The sequence below is a fragment of the Agelaius tricolor genome, unplaced genomic scaffold (genome assembly GCF_023055355.1).
Source record: "Agelaius tricolor isolate 1412-34295 unplaced genomic scaffold, bAgeTri1.0.p SCAF_10, whole genome shotgun sequence".
NCBI classification, from domain to species: Eukaryota; Metazoa; Chordata; class Aves; order Passeriformes; family Icteridae; genus Agelaius; species Agelaius tricolor.
The window spans coordinates 17,966,815-17,987,995 of NW_027269270.1; the positions used below are offsets into that span (position 1 = coordinate 17,966,815).

At 34.9% G+C, this 21,181-nt stretch overlaps 1 protein-coding gene across 6 annotated transcripts in view; it reads left to right on the plus strand.

The window, feature by feature from the left end:
• The window catches only part of LOC139593728 (sodium channel protein type 2 subunit alpha-like), a 66,121-nt gene that overhangs the window by 18,387 nt on the left and 26,553 nt on the right, over positions 1-21,181 (plus strand). For 3 of the 6 annotated variants that reach the window (XM_071435011.1, XM_071435013.1, XM_071435014.1), the window contains 15 exons: positions 410-527; positions 1,400-1,490; positions 3,079-3,207; positions 3,714-3,805; positions 4,831-5,103; positions 5,398-5,461; positions 6,334-6,475; positions 6,606-6,812; positions 9,659-9,958; positions 13,471-13,824; positions 14,751-14,883; positions 15,551-15,789; positions 16,920-17,093; positions 18,346-18,702; positions 19,621-20,106. In XM_071435011.1, the coding sequence (XP_071291112.1) occupies positions 410-527; positions 1,400-1,490; positions 3,079-3,207; positions 3,714-3,805; positions 4,831-5,103; positions 5,398-5,461; positions 6,334-6,475; positions 6,606-6,812; positions 9,659-9,958; positions 13,471-13,824; positions 14,751-14,883; positions 15,551-15,789; positions 16,920-17,093; positions 18,346-18,702; positions 19,621-20,106 (3,159 nt within the window). Of the gene's footprint in view, positions 1-409; positions 528-1,399; positions 1,491-3,078; positions 3,208-3,713; positions 3,806-3,901; positions 3,994-4,830; positions 5,104-5,397; positions 5,462-6,333; positions 6,476-6,605; positions 6,813-9,658; positions 9,959-13,470; positions 13,825-14,750; positions 14,884-15,550; positions 15,790-16,919; positions 17,094-18,345; positions 18,703-19,620; positions 20,107-21,181 lie in introns of all 6 variants that reach the window. The other 3 variants (XM_071435015.1, XM_071435012.1, XM_071435016.1) reach the window with 3 other exon arrangements.

Below are 21,181 nucleotides of genomic sequence, written 5' to 3' on the forward strand. Positions count from 1 at the left end.
TTTTGCTATTTTAATTTTGTTTGTGTTTGCTCACAAGGTGGAATACATTTGATAAATTTGAATCACTGTAATCAAAGACTTCATAAGAAATAAAATTGAAATATTTTAGTGGCAAAATCCTTCATTTTGCTTTTATTGATAAAGTGGTATTGTTTTTTGTAATTTCCACAAATTTTAATTACATCATAATTTAGTTCACATGCTGGAAAATTTTACAAATTTGAGAATTGGCTGTGGAAGATTTACTCCATTGCATTAATAGAAATAAGTTATTTATATACCACAGGTAGACATTAGAATGGAACTTGTACCTCTCAGGTGGTAAATGGAAATTTTTAGTAGGAGGTAAAGATATATATGTAGTCAACACTGTATTTTAATTTTTGTATTTCTTTTTTTTTTTTTGCAGACTTTCATAGTATTGAATAAAGGAAAAGCAATTTTCCGATTCAGTGCCACGTCTGCCTTGTATATTTTAACTCCTTTTAATCCCATCAGAAAAATTGCTATCAAGATTTTGGTACATTCATATCCTTTTTTCTAAATGTTGATTTAAGTGTTGCTATTTAAAAATACTTAATGACTGAAATAATACTTTTCATGTGGATGTACAAATTGTGTCCATGGGAGTGAACTATTCTAAAAAAATATATGTTGCTCACATTTGAAAAAGGAGCAATATCACATGTGAATTGCAGTATGATCTTCATCCCTGCTGAGAGAATTCTCTACTGAACCACCTAAATCTGTCAGAGTTTAAATATCAGGCTTTATATCTGAAAGGAGACCTGATCCCATACTGAGCCCCGCAGCTAAGGCCACATTAGTAACAAACCATTGCACTTGAACATATCTAAGGTCACACTTTTAGCAAGACCAGTAGTACTATTCATGAACTAGACTCACTTAGCAAGGACAAAAGAGCATGGGTAAAGAGCAGCTTTTTCAGCATTGTGTTTTCAGCATTGGGATAGGTGTCCTATAAAGGATTTGGGACAAAGGAGAGTATTTTCAAATATACTTCAATAGCGTTCAAAGAAAAACTCAGGCCTAAACAACCAACCTCTGACTAAAGATCTTTTAGACTGATCCATCCAGCTGTATTAAATGAGTACATTTGGGTAGTCATTTCATGATTTACAGAGTTAAAGATATGTTTAAACTTCATTTAAAACCTGCTATAATTACAAAAGTATTGCATTTTTTTTATGGAAGCGCACTATATGCCAGATGACATACCATTTAAAATACATAAATTTATGTGCAATGCTTTGGTTTTAGGCTTTAATTGGAGTGTGATGTTATTTGTACACATTTGTAAACACCTAATATTTTTAAGTTATTTCAGTGTTACAAAGCTGTCCTACTTTTTTGACTTATGTGCCTTAACTATAACCTACATTATTCAGCATGCTTATCATGTGCACTATTTTGACCAACTGCGTATTTATGACCATGAGTAACCCTCCAGACTGGACAAAGAATGTAGAGTAAGTTGAACATTTTTACTTCTTTATTTTTAGATCTTTGTTTTTGTGTGACTCCAAATAAGAAGCATTTATTAAAATGTGAATGCCAGAATGGACTTGTCCAGAGTCAGGAAGAATCAGATTCCATGAGATCATCAATATCTTTCCCGTTTCCTCCCAAACAACTTAAATGGTTTAAGGGTAACACCATGTTTGCTAAAATTATGCCTGAGGAATATCTGAACTTCTGCTGTGTAGTAAAAACAGGAGGTCTTGTCCTTGGATATTCTGAGCTGTAAATCAGACAGGGAGCTACAGATGTGCATGTAAAATTGTGCATGTAAAATTGTTGCCATACCTTGCTTGAGTATCCATGATCTCATCACAGCAGGACTTTTATTGCGCCCTACTGGTTTGACCTCATAAGTGCCTGCCACAACAAGGACACATAATCCACAAACTGCAAGAAACTCAAACTGCTGAGGAAGGGGCCATACCTATGAAAGAGTAACAAAGAGCTGACCTAAATAAGGAATATTTCTCTTTCTTGTTCATGGTTATAAATGCATATTTATTCTGTAACAAATACAGATACATGTTTTCCTCTGAAATACTGTAGAATCATAGAATGGTTTGGGTTGGAAGGGATCTTAGAGATCATACAGTTCCAAACCCCTGGCATGCAGGGACATCTTCCACTAGGTCATGTTCCTCAAAGCCCTTTATGTTTTTATTTGAAATAATACTACTCATGGAAAACCTGCTTCTAATCACTTGTTGCTTCTTTCATTCCCTCCTTTTCTCAAAAAGCCATTACTGGTTATTATTTATTTATTTCTCTGCACTAATGAACCTTGCACTGAACCCTGTTTAGAAACCACTGCCCTTAACCCATTCCCAGTCAACAGTGATGATGGCTTGTTAGAGTTGCAGAGAGTCTGAAAGGAGAGCTGTAGGGTCTGTAGGTAGAGCTCCTTTATTCTGGAGGTCCACAGAGATCCATGTGGGTCTCAGGAAGTGCCTGCATTATGCTGGTTATAACTGACTATTCTATGTTGTTAATAGCTGTTCCCACACCAGGTAAGCTGGTAATCATGCTCCCCACGTTTGAGAATAGCAGTATGGGGATGCTTTCTTGTATTTGATGATTATTTATGAAATAAACATGTAATACAGGCATTAGTATAGTTATTATCCAGAATTGATTTTTACAAAACTCTCTGATTTAGACATAAAAAAATTCTTCAGTTTTTGTAACACTTAGACATCTACCTGATTTATGAATGCAAGCAAAGAGGCAACCCTGTGAGTGCCAAAGAATGTACATATAAATATCAAAGTCTGAAATGTTTCCATAAATACTAGAATCAGAAATTATTTGTAAGTATAAGAACTGAGATTAAACCAACCTTTTAGAAAATTAGTAGCATATGTATCATGTTCAAATTTCAACAAAGACTGAACAGCAACTACAATATTTAGGGCAAGTGAAGTTAATAATTTACTCCTTTCACTTTGAAATACTTTTTCTTCTGAGTAATCTTTGCTAAAGAATGGTACTGTCTGTAAGTATGCAAAAATCCATTATTCCTGCTCTGATGATTTTCAGGTACACTTTCACTGGAATTTATACCTTTGAATCACTTATCAAAATTCTTGCAAGGGGCTTCTGCTTAGAAGGTTTTACTTTTCTGCGAGATCCATGGAACTGGCTTGACTTCAGTGTCATTTTAATGGCGTAAGTGGTTCAAGAACTTTTTAAGCTTTTAGGGCATGAAATTAGTGGTAAATATTATTGTAATAAATGTATTTACTTAAATATATTTAATTTTTGCAACCTTTGAAGCTTAGACACTGTATAACACATTTTAGTATTCATAAATCAAAGTAAAATACAGCAGAAACTGAAATGGAGTGTCAGCCACTAGTGTAATTACTGCTGAGGGACACTAATTTCATGGCCTACATTTTTCTGCTCACCAGAAATGAAGCCATCCCTTTGACTTCATGTTACCGTCCCATTACAGCTAATTAGTTTAACTAGATGTTCAAATACAAATCAGTGAGTTTCACTCCAATGACATTTAAGCAAAATTGATCAAAACAATTATTAAAGTGAAATGTACTGAAGAGACAGGTAAATTTTGAAGTACGATTGCTAGTATTGCCACAGAGGTTTTGAAGACCCACATAATTAGTATAAGCTCTGCCTCAATTCTGAATAACTGTGATTTAATCCTACAGGTATGTAACAGAATTTGTAAACCTAGGCAATGTTTCAGCTCTTCGAACTTTCAGAGTATTGAGAGCTTTGAAAACTATTTCTGTAATTCCAGGTAAGAAGTAGTTGGTGTCAGGTGTTAGGCCCCTCGTATCTCCAACTGTTATTTGTGTGCTGTCATTGTGTTTGTGTGTGAACTCCCCTATTACAGATATGTGACAGAGTTTGTGGACCTGGGCAATGTCTCAGCGTTGAGAACATTCAGAGTTCTCCGAGCTTTGAAAACAATATCAGTCATTCCAGGTGAGAGCGAGGTTAAACACCGAGGCTGACTTTCGTTCCATTGAATTCACTTCCTGTGAGCATAAGTCTTGCTGTTTGCTGCTCATGTTGCCAAAAAAAAAAAAAAAGAAATAAAAAGGCGTGGATCATTAACCTGGTTTATGATTCTTTGCCTTTTCAGCATTAGCTTCTTTTATTTTGCAAAATCAGCCTTTGAGTTTAACAGTCTTGCATGAAACACAAAATATGAGGCCTATGGGTTATTTTGCTTTGTTTTTCTGCATTTTATTGTGACAAATTGTCTCTACATTACAAAAGCTTAGTGCTATGGTGTTCTTGGTTATGAAATTTTTCCTTTTTTTAACCACTTAAAATTGACATTAGTCTTAAAAATAAGCAATTAACAACAAAAGAAGATACCAAAAAGGAAAGAAATGATGCACAGGAAAATTTATCAAATGCAAACTATTTTTTCATTCAAAATTACCAGCAATTCTATCTCATGCTGCTTTGCACTGTCGTGAAGTCAAGTCTAGAATTAACTGGCAACTGAATTATTCGCAGTATATTCAATGTAGAGAAAAATTAGTAAATGCAATCAAATCTGTACCCAGAAAGCATGATTGATAAAGTTTCCTGCTTGAGATTATTATATATTCGATTTATTGGAATATATGTACATTACATATTCATAAAAAGGAATATTTTTCTTTCATTCATCTTCACAAGCTCTGAGGCTGCTCATGAAGCTTTACCTTTTGAGAAATAAAAAATATTTAAGTGTCTGCATGGCCTCTTAATTATATGGGAAAGGTAAAGATACTCTTTGATAATTCTATGGACCTTTTCTCTTTGCAGGCCTGAAGACTATTGTAGGAGCCCTGATTCAGTCTGTGAAGAAGCTCTCAGATGTCATGATCCTGACTGTATTTTGTCTGAGTGTATTTGCACTGATAGGGCTGCAGCTGTTCATGGGCAACCTGAGGAATAAATGCCTGCAGTGGCCTCCAGACAATTCTACTTTTGAGATAAACATTATTTCCTACTTTAACAGCACAATGAATGAAAACGGTACTTTTGTTAACCTGACAGTGAGCACGTTTAACTGGAAGGATTACATTGAGGATGAAAGTAAGAATATCTGATATAACTATTTTATATATTTGTGGCTAAAATATGTAATTCTTTGTGACCAAGTAAAGAACATTGAGGGGTTTATATTTCTGACTTATGTAGAACTGCCTACAGTTCTCTGATTTACAGAGATCAAATACATACAATAAAAAATACAACAACCAGGAAGGCTCCTAAAAAAGCTACAAATCATAGTTACTATGATTAAACACAATTTATTTTTATTTTACTTTGTATTGCTTTCAGGTTTATTTGATCTATTCATATATATTTCTAATGCTTTCTACACAGCTCATTTTTACATTTTGGAAGGACAAAGAGATGCCCTACTTTGTGGTAATAGCTCTGATGCAGGGTAAGACCCTTTCAAACTTTCTGTGTTATGCTCTGTAGGAAAAGAAGTAACATGAGATCTAGTTGCAACTCCATATTTAGCAGGGTTACAGAACTTATGGAGTTTTGCAGCTAAGTGAGAATTTCTTACTGGAGTCAAAATTTTTTACACTCTGGCTAAAAATAGCAATTAACTGACTTTTTTCTGCTTGATTGGAAAATTAAGTTGTTTTTATTGATAAGATCAGAATTTTTTTAAAGTTTCCTTTGATGGTTTACTGATTGAAGAAAGTAGGAGGAAACAAAAATTAAAAGTGAGAAAGAGAACATGGAAAATATAAAGAAAGCACAGCAGTGACTTCATAGTTCAAGATTGAATCTATTTTTCAAGCCTAACTCTTTCACTTCTGGCAAATTCTGCCATTTACATGTGCCAAATTATATGCCTAGAATTGTTAGCTGAACTTGGATGCCTGACTGGCAGCAGTGAAGAGGTTTACTAAAAATATATATATCAGCATTATGAGGGAAATCCCTAATACTACAATTGGATTTAGCTAATAATATTTTTTAATCTGTCTGTAACCTTAACAACATTTTAGCAATTATTTCTGCCAGGAAATAATTTATTTGGAATAAAGATTCTATTTGCAAAATGTAATTGAGGAGAATTTTAATATTAAGGTAATTTCAACCAGTGAGTGGATGAAAAGGATATTTTTCATTTACTATGCTATTAGTTAAATTCTTGGGAATTTTTTTTTTCTGAATTAATTTAATTGTAATTTATGGGTTTTCTGTTGAAAAATAATGCATAGTCTTCCAAAAGCTAATACCTATTTTCTAGAAGGGAATAAAAGTTTTGACAAGTCCTCATGTTTGATTTTCACATAGGCAATGCCCAGAAGGATATATATGTGTGAAAGCTGGCAGAAACCCCAATTATGGCTACACAAGTTTTGACACATTCAGCTGGGCTTTTTTGTCCCTGTTTCGGCTAATGACTCAGGACTTCTGGGAAAACCTCTATCAGCTGGTAAGAAATTATTATGACATAAATAGTAAATTGTTGGTGATTTCCAAAAGCACATAAATAGGCTTATTTTTGCATGAGCTGAAAAAGATAAGTTATGGGATAATATATAAATATGCTTTCTACTCCCTAGACACTGCGTGCTGCTGGGAAGACATACATGATATTTTTTGTTCTGGTGATTTTTCTGGGCTCTTTCTATCTGATAAACCTGATCCTGGCTGTGGTGGCCATGGCCTACGAAGAACAGAACCAAGCAACAATGGAAGAAGCAGAGCAGAAAGAGGCAGAATTTCAGCAAATGCTGGAACAACTGAAGAAGCAACAAGAAGAAGCTCAGGTAATAATGGAAATTGTACTTTCTGAACAACCTTGTTCCTAAGGCAAGGGAAAAAATCTTTTATGATTAAGAACATGAACAAATTGTGCCATGAATTTAAGAAAATAAAAGATCTTGCATGTTTACCATGCAAGTTATAAAAGTGGAAATAGCCAATGAAAACCAGGAACGAACCAAAGAGTAAAAAAAGCAAGCTGATGGTACAGAAAAGGATGTTACTTCATTCACCAAAAGACTGTAAAAGTAAAATGTTTTTAGAAGAGGGCTCTAGAAACCTGATTTAAGTAGTCATAAATAATGGTCCTTTTATGTTACAGATCTTATATATAGCTTGAAAAAAGCCTAGTGATGTTACTTCTTGTTTACATCTCAGTCAAAACTGCCAAGCTTTATGTACTTAATAATTCTCCCCAAATATTCATCAAATAGAGAGAAGGATTGTAATCAGTGTTCTTCTAGGTTTCTATCCAGCAAGATAATAAAAAATATCCCTAATTGACACTATAGTAAATTAGAAGTTTATGTATTCTAAGAACAGACAAGCAATGTTCAAAACCAGATGAGCAATATTCATAACAAAGATATTCCTTCAGAATTCTTCTCAAGTAATCTTTGTTTCCTTTGAAAAGAGAAGAAAATCATTTAAAGTTTTATGAGAAGAGGCATTTTAATAGATACTTTTGTGAAAGCTTTTCTTATCTGAAAATAAAATATATGCAGGAGTTCAGGTCTGTGAGTCAGCCATCTGTTTAATTTCTGGGCTGATTTTCCACTGCTTTTCAAATGGCATTTAGTCATTTTCAACAGGACAGTGTTTATAAAATGTTAGCAAATTTGAAACTCCTATGAACCTCTATTTTTGGTAATACTTTACAGGTACTTTCACTGAGTTAGAATGACTTCATAAAGTGCTAACAAAAAGACAAACTCTCTGTCTTTTGCTTGAAAAGAAACCTTTATGTATGACTTGTGAAATCTCATTAGCATATCTTTATTTTAGTCAGTAAACTTTATCCCTTCCAAATTACTAAAGAAAGAGTAGAATCCTGCAAAAATCAAATTTAGAAAGGTTGAATGTCAGCAAAGTGTATATTGCTGGGTTTTTCTTAAATCTGGTGTTTCAATGCCTTAAAGGCACTAAATCACATTATACTAAAAGATATCAGCAGGCACATCTAGATGTTTGTGTATCTGAGAGTGGGGGGAAATGAAGCTGATCCAGACTTAGAATAGATTGAGAAACAGAGACTATAATAAGGTTGAATAAACACCCTGAAAGTCATATTTTTTTAAATGAGAAACCACTACATTCATTATAAGTAAAGCATTATTACAGTCAGGATCTCTTTTGTTTGTGAAAACATTAGCAGAAAGTAGGCAGTACAAGGTGGACCACTGAAGTGTTGAATTAGTTGCTAAGGCAGAAATTAGTTTGGGACCCATCTCTTCATCCCCTTGACACTGAACTTATTCATCTACAAACTTAAGTCATCACAGTGGGCTTTAGATTGATCCAGTTGTTAGATCTTTACTTCTACTATATGAAGTAGATGGGTGATGACTTGGCATCTGCTGCCTTTGTTTCTATTAGAGTCTTTGAAGGATGATATACTGGAACCAGTATGACAAAATTTTGAGTATTGTTTTTTTATTTTATAAACACTTCAGAATCCTTTTAATACTCCATTTAGCAGAAAAAGTCTGTATCAAGTCAACTTGTATAGCATGGGTTGTATATTGTGGCAAAGACATTAATTCATACTATGAGCTTTCAAACTATCCTTTCCTGCTGTAAAGAGATATGTCATCATTCCTGAAATACTTGGCATTGAATATAATATGTTTTGCTGGATAATTACTAGTCATCTTTGTTATATAACCCTCGTCTCTTGCCATTTATCACACCACCCTTTTTTGTAAGCTATGAGCAGCCTATCATCCCCCTAAAGATATTTCCACTACAGAATTTCATTGCAATCTCCCACAATTCTTTTGAGAACAGCACTGGATATACTCTCAATTCTTCTTTTTTTTCATGACGAAAAGAACCTTTCTCTAATGAACCCAAACAAGTAGGCTGACCACTGTAGTTAAAGATACTGGTCCTGAATTTTGGGATGACTCTGCTCCAGTAAGTCATCTCACCCCTTTCCTTATTTTCTTCTCTCAGGCTGTAGCACCACAGAAAATAAATGTATCTTTGCATATCTGTAAAAAAGACCTAGAGTGCAGATACAGTGGGACATGTCGAGGGGAAATGTGAAGAGGGAGGAAGGACTTGAAGATGTGTCTAGAGGTTGTGCCTGGTACCAGCAAAGGTGGAAGGAAAGTAAAGAGAATGTTCTTGCTGTGAGGACAGTGAGGAAAGGCTGGATTCAACTGCTTTCAGGGTGCTAGCTGGATTTGATACATTAACTCACAGGATGAATGTTAGGCCTTAGTTTTCTCTGTGAGAGCTCAGAAGGGATCAGCCAAATTAGACCATGATGTGGGACTTTTCTCAATAAAAATGGAAAACCATGTCTGAAATACATGAAAAAGCACTATTGTTAACAGTTTTCTGACTCCTTTTATTTCAGACAAGTGTCTTGTGCAGCAATTCTTTCACTTATAGTGTAGCTGTTGTTCTGCCAAAGTTGGTGCTTCAAATAACTCATGCTGCAAAACAGTGAGGAACTGTACAACTCAATAGTTTATCTTCAGTACAATTTGTTTGGGTATATTTACACATTCAAGAGTGTATGAAGAGCATTATTATCACAGTGATAGTAAAAACCAGTGGATAAAAGACTATAAAATTATTCTTTTTTGGGCTACTAAGAATACTTTGCTTTGTAACCTGACAGACAACAGCAGCAGTAGCAGCGGCATCAGTGGCATCAAGAGATTTCAGTGGTGTAGGGGGATTAGGAGAACTCCTGGAAAGCTCTTCAGAAGCATCAAAGTTGAGCTCAAAGAGTGCTAAAGAAAGAAGAAACAGAAGGAAGAAAAGAAGACAGAAAGAAATGTCTGAAGCAGAGGACAAAGGAGATATTGATAAGTTCCCCAAGTCTGAGTCAGAAGACAGTATCAGAAGGAAAAGTTTCCGCTTCTCCACAGAAGGAAGTCAACTGACATATGAAAAAAGGCTCACTTCTCCTCACCAGGTACATCACTCTATTTTACTAAATCACATGTGTCCACTCTACTTTTTTTTTCACTGATATTACAGCAAGTATTGGAAGTTATGTAAAGGGAAGGAGGTGGTAGTACCATTCACAGTGTAAGTCTGAGATAGTTTGACCCATTCTATTAGCAAAGGGATTAAAAAAACATACCAAGAATACTTATAAACTTAATTAACACACTTATGAAAATGTATTTCTGAGGATGTGTCTAGTAGACTGGAGAAAGAAAGATTAGTATTCATATATATCCATTAATGAACCATACATTTTCTGTTCTGGATCCATTTCAAAACTATACAAATATGTGGGCTTTTTAGCAGGCTGCAACATCAAAATACTCTGCACAGGAAATCCCACATTACTGTTAATTTCTATTATTTTCCTTAATTAGCTTCTTTAATGTGAAATAATGAGAAAACTAGCACTATAAGGACACAATAAGGACAAATTACACAGGGATCTTCTGGGCCTGTATGTGTAGCAATTTAGTCATACTGATCTTTTTCATTAGAAATCATGATTTCATCATTCTCCTTGCATCCAGGAGAATAATTTCCATCATAGGAAAACAAGTAGTTTATGAAGGACCTCTGGAAATAATTTAATACAAAGTTCTATCTCTACTTCCATAAATCAAAGGGTCACTTCTGTCACCCAAAGGTATGCCCTCTGCACTTGGCACTGGTGAGGCTGCACCCTGAATCCTGCATCCAGTCCTGGGTCCCTCAGTATAAGACAGTCATGGAGGTGCTGGAGCAGGTCCAGAGAAGGAAAGGTGAAGGTCTAGAGAGTGAATTATGAGGAGAAGCTGAGGAAGCTGAGGGTGTTTAACCTGGAAGAGGCTTGGGGGGCGCTTTATCACTCTACAACTCCCTGAAAGATTGTGGCTGGGTGGAGGTCAGCCTTTTCTCCCAGGCAACCAGTGACAGGATAAGAGAAAATAGCCTCAAGATGGCCAGGGGAATTTGAGGAATTCCTCCTTGAAGGAAAAATTCCTTCATGGAAAGGATTGTAAAAAATCGGAATGGACTACCCAGGGAGGTGGTGGAGTCAGTGTCCTTTGAAGTGCTCAAGAAATGACTGGACATAGCATTCAGTGCCATGGTTTAGTTGACAAGGTGATGATCAGTCAAAAGGTTGGGCTTGATGATCTTGGGGTTCTTTTCCAGCCAAAATGATTCTGTGCTATCTTGGCTTATTTCAAGGCTACAAACTGTTATGGCATTTCTAGAAAAAATCACTCAAAATGCATCTCTTCAAAATGATAATGTGTGGTTTGAACAAATAGATGACTTTTACCTATGAATACCACCCAGGTTAGGAATAACTTCTTCATTAAAGATGCTCTTGAAAGGTTTGTTGGGTTTTTTTCAGTTGTAACAAAGCTTTGGGGCAAAAGTTGACAGCATACAACTACAACTTGGGTGCCCCAAGAGCGAAAGAATTGCAAACAGTAGAATTGGTAAAGGAAGAGCTCATTTGTTTTGTTAGCCATGGAGAATCTCCCTGGTGAGATAGGGTCCAGAGCATGAAACAGCAAGGCAGAATGGTAAGGGGAGATAATCTGCTCAGCTGGGCCCTGTAAGAGGCTTTGTCCTTTGATACCATATTCCATATGCAGATGAACGATGCAGTTTGCCAGAAAAATCAAACCTTCCTTTCAGTCCTTACTTTCTGATAGCATTTAGACACGTATATTTCTGCCTCTACATGTGTTAGAATTGCAGCCATTTTGGCTTATATCTTTTGTCTCAATGCAGCAGGGACTTGCAGAACAGACATAACTTCTCCCAAATCCCTGAGGGGGCTGATCCAATTAGCTATACTCAAAATGTGGCAACACATATTGGAAAGATTGGCCTGCAAATAAAACATAGCAGCCATGGGAACATTCTCTAAAAGAACAAGGCTATCACTGGTAGTCAGATGAAACCCTGGTGAGCATGTCATTTTTTGAAGGACTGTACGTTGCCCAGATATATTTAAAAGGACATGTAAAAAGGGTGTAGTATTTAGTTTACTGCTTTATCAGAAGTCAGTGTCATGTTCCATAGAAGCTAGGGGTTTTTCTTAATAAAATTATCTTTCAGTCTAAGCAAAACAGCACTTTTTCTCCAGCCAAGTTTACATAAATGGGTTAGCAAAATCATTTGGCTGGTATTTTTCAAGTAACTCAGCCTGAGTCTGACAGCCAGCATAGAAAATTTCAGCCCAAACTATTAAAATTTGGTGTAGCTGTAAGAGCAGAAAAAACCACATCTCTTAATGGTAAACACCTGCCAGACCTTGTAACAGGCACTTCTACCAGTGCAGCACACATATAATATACGAATTTATACATCTGATGCATATACAGAGATACATATGGGTTGATAAATGTATATATGCAGTGTTTGATTTTTGAAATATTAACATAGGTTTATATAATATAGGATAGTTTTCACTTTCACTTTAATTATCCTGGGATCAAACCCATTGCTATGATATATAAGGACTTTCCACCTGCAGAAATAGTGAAAAAGTGACAATAGTCTCAAACTAGGTTTTTGATGAACCAAGATGTGAAGATTTGCAAAAATGCACAACTGAAGAAGGCTGAATGCCAGTTTACTTTTCTCCAGAATTAGTACTCATTTTATTTATTCATGAATGCTGTTAATAAAATATGTAGCAAGGGAGAAGAACACTTCATTAACTGGCTTCTTCTGTAATTAAAAGATGAATTACCAACAACCACTGATTTCTTTTTCTCACTTGTAACGGAATATCTTTAGGTAACAATGTCCCTGGTGAATACTTTCTTTGAGCTGCCTGATAGCAAAGTGATACCTTCTGGCAGGTGTGGTATGGCCTGCTATGGTCCCCAGAGAGCTATGCCTAAGAGTGCTGCTGCTGTATCTCCACAGCTTCCCCAGGCTGCCCTCTCTGTCTTCTAGGTATTGTTCCCCCACTCTGGAGCCTATTGGGAAGAGGTCAGTCAAGTTCCTTACATCAGTTTAGAAGGATTTCAATGGCAAACTTAAGATCACTTCTGCATCTACCAATTAAAACAGAATAAAGTGATGGGTGAGCATTATTAGTTGTTATCCCTAGGAATCCATGGGATGAAGAAGAGAAGTAAAAGACTTTTAGCTCTGTACTGTAATTGAAGGAATAAAAGACAAGTACCTTCAAAATCTTGATAGTGATATTGAAAACTGTCTCTAGCACAGTCCATGCCAGTTCAATGCACCTTCTTCACTCAGAACTGTTCAACCTTGCTTATGTCTTCTGCACAACTCTTCCTCAGTCCTGCTACATTACCTTAAAAGAATTTTTCCCCTCTGCTTCAGGTCCCCTGGTGAACACATTCCCCTAGTGGACACACTTATACCATGGAAGAAAAAAGTGACTATCCTTCCTCCAGCACTGTAACTATTCTTTGAAAAGCCAAGAACTTACAACTTTAGTTCTAATGCTGTTTTGTTTGGTTTGTTTTAAATCTTTTACAGTCTTTGTTAAGCATTCGTGGTTCTCTGTTCTCACCAAGACGCAACAGCAAAACCAGCATTTTCAGTTTCAGAGGTCATGCAAAGGATATAGGATCTGAAAATGACTTTGCTGATGATGAACACAGCACTCTTGAAGACAATGAGAGCAGAAGAGATTCTCTCTTTGTTCCAAATCGACATGGAGAGAGGCGCAACAGTAACATTAGTCAGGCCAGTGTGTCGTCTAGAATGATACCAGCCCTTCCAGTGAATGGGAAGATGCACAGCACTGTGGATTGCAATGGAGTAGTTTCCTTGGTTGGAGGACCTTCAACTCTGACTTCACCTACTGGTCAGCTTATACCAGAGGTAATTGTAAGTAAGCCAGTATTTATTACAGTTTGGGTCAGGCACAGAATTTTCTCTTATTCCTCATCTCTGCCTTCCTTATAATTTCTTAAAGAAATAATTTGCAATAGTTTCTAAATAAGACAACATAAAGGAAAAAAATCCTCAACCTCCTATGTCTAAGCCTTTATAAAGTATGATATTCTTCTTTCTTTCGGCAAGAGTTCTACACATGGAAAAGAAAGATTAATTTAATTTCACAATTTCTACATAGTTTAACTTCAACAACGTAGATATTTAATATATAAATAAGGCTGTAGCTTGGAAATATGTATAGGAAAACTCCTATAAAATGAAACAAAAGGTGGCTTCTACTGTCATGATAGTTATTAGAAATACCCCTTTCTGAATTCTTCCTAAGGACTTTTTTCTCATACCTTTCATGAGAAAAATATGTACAATTCTATGTACCTTTAAATTTACATAACATTTTAGTCTCGGTTTCAGACTTCTGTAAATTAAGATGTTCTTTCAAATATTCAAATAAGCAAGCCTTTTTAATCTATAGCAATTTTTAAAAATTATTATTATTATTATTATTATTATTATTATTATTATTATTATTATTACTATTACTATTACTATTATTACTATTATCGATATCAAGGAGGTACCAAGCAAAAATTTTGTTCAGCCAGTCATTTAAATGTGAACCACCTTTGGTCCCACACTGTGTTAGTATTGGGTCCTGCAGTTGATTATTTGTACCACTGTAGAAAATTCCCACTGAGTCCCTCAATGAAGAAGAAATACTGACAAGAACAGAAACATTCAGTGAAAAACATAGTACATTGCCCAAATCTGATTTGATTATCACTACAATATTTATGCTGTAAATACTGTTAATTGGCTGTTGAAAAGGATGGTCTAATTCCTCAGTATTTCATTTACAGGGCACCACTACAGAAACAGAAATAAGGAAAAGAAGACTGAGTTCATATCAAATTTCCATGGAAATGCTGGAAGAGTCTGCTGCAAGACAAAGAGCAATGAGCATAGCCAGCATACTTACAAATACAATGGAAGGTATTTAGTGCATTTTATCTGACACGCAGTTCAGTGGAGTTCTGCTAACTACATGTGCAGAGAAATTATTTACATAATTTTCTTTGTAAATGTGAAACTGGCATGTGGAATCTCTGAACATCAACTGCAAAGGGCTTTTGAGCATTTCTAAGGTCATTTACACAATCTGAATGCTTAATCATGTTTCATGACACCTTCCAAAACATTACACTACTGAATGGACTAATAGAGATAAAATAATAGTATCTAGGGGATTGCCAGAGCCTCAAACAAAAAATATAGTATATATTGGTATAAGCTTCATAAAGGATTGGTATGAGCTTCATAAAGGATTCATGTTGACTTTTAATATCTGAAATTAAGATATCTGCTCTAAGCAAGTTAAGTAACCTAAACTAAATGTCTAGATTCTCCCTACTGTCCTGGGAAAGACAAACACATTTCTCCCTTTGTCTCAGATAATTTACTCTTTAGTGAACGGACTTCATTATCCACTGGTGGTAGAGGATCTTAAATGAATTAGATGCCTTATTTTAAGGTAGATAAGCATGGGAAATCTCATGTTAGTGAGAGCAGTTTATTTGATTAATATAATCTTCTCCCATATTTTAAACAAGAACTCCCAGAAGATACATTTGTAATATTCATTTTTTCTATTTTTTTTCAGAACTTGAAGAATCCAGACAGAAATGCCCACCATGCTGGTACAGATTTGCAAATACTTTCTTGATCTGGGATTGCTGGAGTCCATGGTTAAAAGTAAAGCATGTCGTCAATTTAGTTGTGATGGATCCATTTGTTGATCTTGCTATAACTATTTGCATTGTTTTAAACACCTTGTTTATGGCCATGGAACATTACCCAATGACAGAACAGTTTAGCAGTGTCCTTTCTGTGGGGAACCTGGTAAGTAGTTTGTCTTACACTACTTGATGTAAAAATACCCTTTTCTAAAAGAAGAAACTTATAAATGTATTGTATTTGTTTAAATTTATTCCAGAATGTCTTTTTATAATCAGTTTAGAAATGGCACTTATGATTTTAACAGGTAAAAGGATTCTTTTACTGGAGCCTTTATCTTTCATGAATATATGTTTTTAACTACTAGAATGGAATAACTGAACATGTGTGGAAGTGCAGTCTTCACTGGAATGCCAGATTTCTTGACATCTACCTTTGGTTTTTTCTTTCAAATGTTAAGGTAGATTATGCTATTTTTTACCATGGTACTGATATAACATCATTTTCTTCTGTACAAAATTGATAAAATATTCAAATTAATAATTTCTCTTGGAATTTCTTTTCAATTACACTACAGTGAAAATACTTTTACAAAAAATATATGCTCCTGAACTTTTTTGCTGTGCTGCACAAACCACTGATCACTATGCACTGCAAGAAAGTGTGGAGTTAAATTCCAGACTTAAAACCACTAAGATGCATTGATAATTTCACATTTGGCACTTGGAGATATTTCAAATAGCATCATCACCCTGAAGTTCATTTTCCTAAAAGGAAATAGCCATCATACAGCATGGTAACTATATGTGAAATCTCTATATTCTTACAAAAAGCCTGGGACAAGAATCTCCAACTTCCCCTGTCTTCCCCTGTCTATCTGTCAAGACAGACTTTAGAGAGTCTGTGCTTAGACAGTCTGACATTAGAGACTATCATCTTTTTAGACTGTAAGCTAGGAAAATACTTGCTGTCAAGTCTTCTTACTGGAACCATCCTCATCAAACAGGACTTAAAACACCAGGTCACATCACATCATCTGCTGGGTGGATAGTCCAGCACATACCAGGGAGCTGAACTGTTGACTGGTCAATACCTTTTTTATATGTTTATTAAATCTCTGTCCCACTATAAATCCTGATTTAGTTACTTGTTTTCACTGTTTAGAAAACCTTAGAGACCATTTGGAGATAGCAATCAGTTGTTTTTTATAGTAACAAGTAAGAGAACTCATTGGATTAAAAAAAAATTCCTCAGGTGTTTAAATTTCTCATAACAATTCATTCATTTTGTTTTAGGTATTCACTGGGATATTTACAGCAGAAATGGTACTAAAGATTATTGCCATGGACCCTTACTATTATTTCCAGGAAGGATGGAATATTTTTGATGGTATTATCGTTAGCCTTAGTTTAATGGAGCTGGGTCTTGCAAATGTTGAAGGATTATCTGTTCTTCGGTCATTCAGATTGGTAAATTCCTTGATACTTAAATATTTGCATGCAATTATCTCACTCAAGAAATAAAAGTGCTGGTGCCTGCAATAATTACCATATTTTGTAAATATATATTACATACTTTAATGACTCACATTATTTTTCATATGTGCCTAATTTGAAAGCCATGTTTGGTAAGTAAAAATTAAGGCTGTTTGATACCTTTTAGTATCAAATTATCCTATCAATCTTCTATCCAACTGGTATCCTTTGCCAACATAACACTAATTGCTACCTTTTAAGAATTTTGTGAATCTTTACACTGATTTCATTGAGAATAATAAAAGCTGAATATCTGTGAAAACATACATATTGTCACCAGCACAAATAATCATAACATTTTTAGTCTTTATATTGTGAACATTACTTTATGGTACTTGTAAAGAACTTAAGCAGATCTTCTCTTCACATTTACTTTAATGGGCACCAACAATAAACTTTTAGTCACTCCATTACATATAACAGAATCATAACTAGCTGACTTTAAGATAACATTTAAATCGAAATATTATTGAGCTTCTACTAGAAATGTATTTTTTATAGCAACTAGTATTGTGCACAAACTAGTTTATAAATATGTTTACTAGAGGTACAAGATTAATGATTTTAAAGCCTTTATTACCAACAGTTGCCAAATTACTTGAAAACCTTATCTCCTAATACACAAAGCAGGAAGAACTGACTTATTTAGCACTACTTGCAATGGTACCCAACTTCACATAACCCAATATTTATTATTGGGTAATGAATATTACTTTTAAGTTAATTTTTATGATTTGAATGGACATTGCAATGTCTGCATCAACCTAGGTTTTTGCTAAAAAAAATGGCCTCTATCTAAGCATGGAAGGCCTAATGTGGTGCTGAGGGAATGTGGAACTAAGCCAGCAAAGATGTAGTGATGGTGATGAAAAGTGTAGAAACTTCTAAAATGTCTTTAAGAATTGTTCAAGAATAACCTGTAAGTGGATGTTTAAAAATAGTAAAATAAAATGTCATACAAACACAAATTATTACTTTTTTTTACTATGTGTATCACTGAAATGAAATTATAAACAATGCATGTTTGACAAATACTCCATGATCCCTGCTTTATATTAAAATAATAATGTGCTACTACTGAAGAACAAATTAATCTACAGAAATTGGTATGCTCTGCTAAACAACTTGGACCCAGGTTCTATTTTGTAACTAACACTAAAGGTTCATCTGTGGTTTTGTTTTGCAGCTTCGAGTTTTCAAATTGGCAAAATCTTGGCCAACCCTAAATATGCTGATTAAGATTATTGGCAACTCAGTGGGGGCTCTGGGGAATCTGACCCTGGTGCTGGCCATCATTGTGTTCATTTTCGCTGTGGTTGGGATGCAGCTCTTTGGGAAGAGCTACAAGGAATGCGTCTGCAAGATCTCCAGTGACTGTGTGCTCCCTCGCTGGCACATGCACGACTTTTTCCACTCTTTCCTGATTGTATTCCGAGTGCTGTGTGGAGAATGGATAGAAACCATGTGGGACTGCATGGAGGTTGCTGGCCAAACGATGTGCCTTATTGTTTTCATGCTAGTCATGGTGATTGGAAACCTAGTGGTATGTGGTGAACATTTTTTTTAACATTAACTCTGATGCAGATGTTCAGGATATCCAGCTAGGCAATGAAAATGTTTGTCATCCTTCTGTTTGGAATTAAAAAATTAATATGAATGTGCTAAATTTTGGGTAAAATCATTTGAAGATTCCCTTTTCCTCTTTTTCATACGTTTCTATACACTGAAGTACTCTTACTATGGGTACAACCACTTAGAAGGAAACCAAAATGTCAGCTCCAACATACTATCATGGAAGCACTTCAGCTAATTTAGAGGTGCTGTTTAATTTTTAGTACTGAACTTTCTGGATTGTTTATGTATGAAAAACAAAAAAGAAACCCAGAGTGATTTGTCATCCAGCTTAAAAAGGCGTTAAAAAGCTTCTAACTCAAGGTTGTAAAAGAAACCTTTATAGAAAAGTTTAAATTCAAGCTGACAACTTAAAATGTAAAATTTCAATTGGAAAATATTGAATTGATGAGTACTTCCTATAAATAAGTGCTATAAAAGGGATGCACCATTTACACTTCTACTTTATTTTTAAGTTTCTTCTCCTGTTAAAATTTGCAGTCAAAATTTCCTGTCTAAATTCTCTTCCTTTAGTGACATTTTTAACATGATTTAAATTTTTATAAAATAGAATTCAAAATTTTTGTATCTTAGTCATTTTACCTGACCTTGCAATCTTGACATTTTACCAGCGAGAAATGTGCAGAGCCTCAAAAAGTTATTTATGATCTGCAACCTGCTCTACTGATTTTTTTAGAATCATAGGATCATTTACATTGGAAAAGGCCTTTGAGATCATCAAGTACAACTGTTAACCTAGCACAAGTACAACTGTTAACCTAGCACTGCCAAATTTAACACTTCTGATATGATTGTATTTACTACATAGCTGTATTCTCTCATCTTTTAGGTATTGAACCTATTTCTGGCCTTGCTGCTGAGCTCATTTAGTTCAGACAACCTTGCTGCTACAGACGATGATAATGAAATGAACAATCTCCAGATTGCTGTGGCAAGGATTCAGAAAGGCATAGATTATGTTAAAAAAAAGATACAGGAGTTCATCCGAAAAGCCTTCATTAGAAAGCAGAAATCTTTAGAGGAAATCAAAGCACTTGAAGAGCTAAACAACAAGAAAGACAGCTGCATTTCCAATCATACTGCCGTTGAAATAAGCAAAGATCTGAATTATCTCAAAGATGGGAATGGAACCACCAGTGGTGTAGGCACAGGCAGCAGTGTGGAAAAATATGTAATTGATGAAAATGATTACATGTCATTCATAAACAACCCAGGCCTCACTGTGACAGTGCCCATTGCACTTGGAGAATCAGATTTTGAAAATTTAAATACCGAAGAATTTAGCAGCGAATCTGATATGGAAGAAAGCAAACAGGTAGGATTTTTCATATCTTAAAATTATTAAATTGTAGTCATACATTTACATGTTTTAATTACATATTTTGAGTTTTTTAAACTGTAAATATATACCATGTAATATATTTTATGTTTTAGTATTTTATGTATTATTCAAGAAAAAAATATATAATGGTATAGTAGAGGATCCTTAGAGTTTACATTTTTAGTATTTTGTTTATTAAAATTTGGAATATATTTTATTTTAAATATTAATATTTCTTTCACAGTTTTATGAGGCTTTAGGACTAGTAAACACTTGATAAAGCATTTTTCTGTAGTACCTACATGTGATAAGAATGTATGGAATAAGGGTAGAAGGCAGAATGACCTTGTAATACACATGCATGCAGAAACAGCTTACTTGAAGTTGTTATGTTGTTATTATTGTGCAAAGTGGCAGAAGTTGGTCTAACAAACCAATGCTATGTGTTTCAAAATCTAAGTGGCTCAAATCCCACAGTGAACAGGTGCTAATGGTATTCGAGGAAAACTTTGTATATTGGGGTAGTGATCAATGACAAGCTAATAAATGCATTAGCAGAATCTAATTATATTCAGTGCCATTAGAAATTTAGGAGTGTTGAGGTTTAAGGGATCAGGAACCATGGATAAATTTGTTTTCAAATAGATTAGAAGCTGTGATGTTATGTAATTACTCATTAGTCCAAAAGGGTTTGTGTACCATGGAGAAAGCTCTCCTATAAAGAAGCACTGCACTCATGACTTTATCATAGCTGTATATCTGGCATATTTGCAATAATGATGTATTCCTCAGCGATATCAAACTTCACCACATTACACTGATGCATAGCCACGAGCCAGTTAATCATGGTATGAGGGTTTTGCTAAGGAACATCAAGAGTGTGCGTTTATTTGCACCTGCAAAAAATGTTGCTCTGTGTAACAATTGTAAGATGAAGAACAAGATATTCTATCATCTGAGTTGCTCAGTTATGAGACAAACAGTTTCAATGCAGATGTATAAGATAGTACAGCAGTAGTGCTTATCCATGGTAAATTTAGAATATAAGAGAGGAAGTATAAAGCAGTGT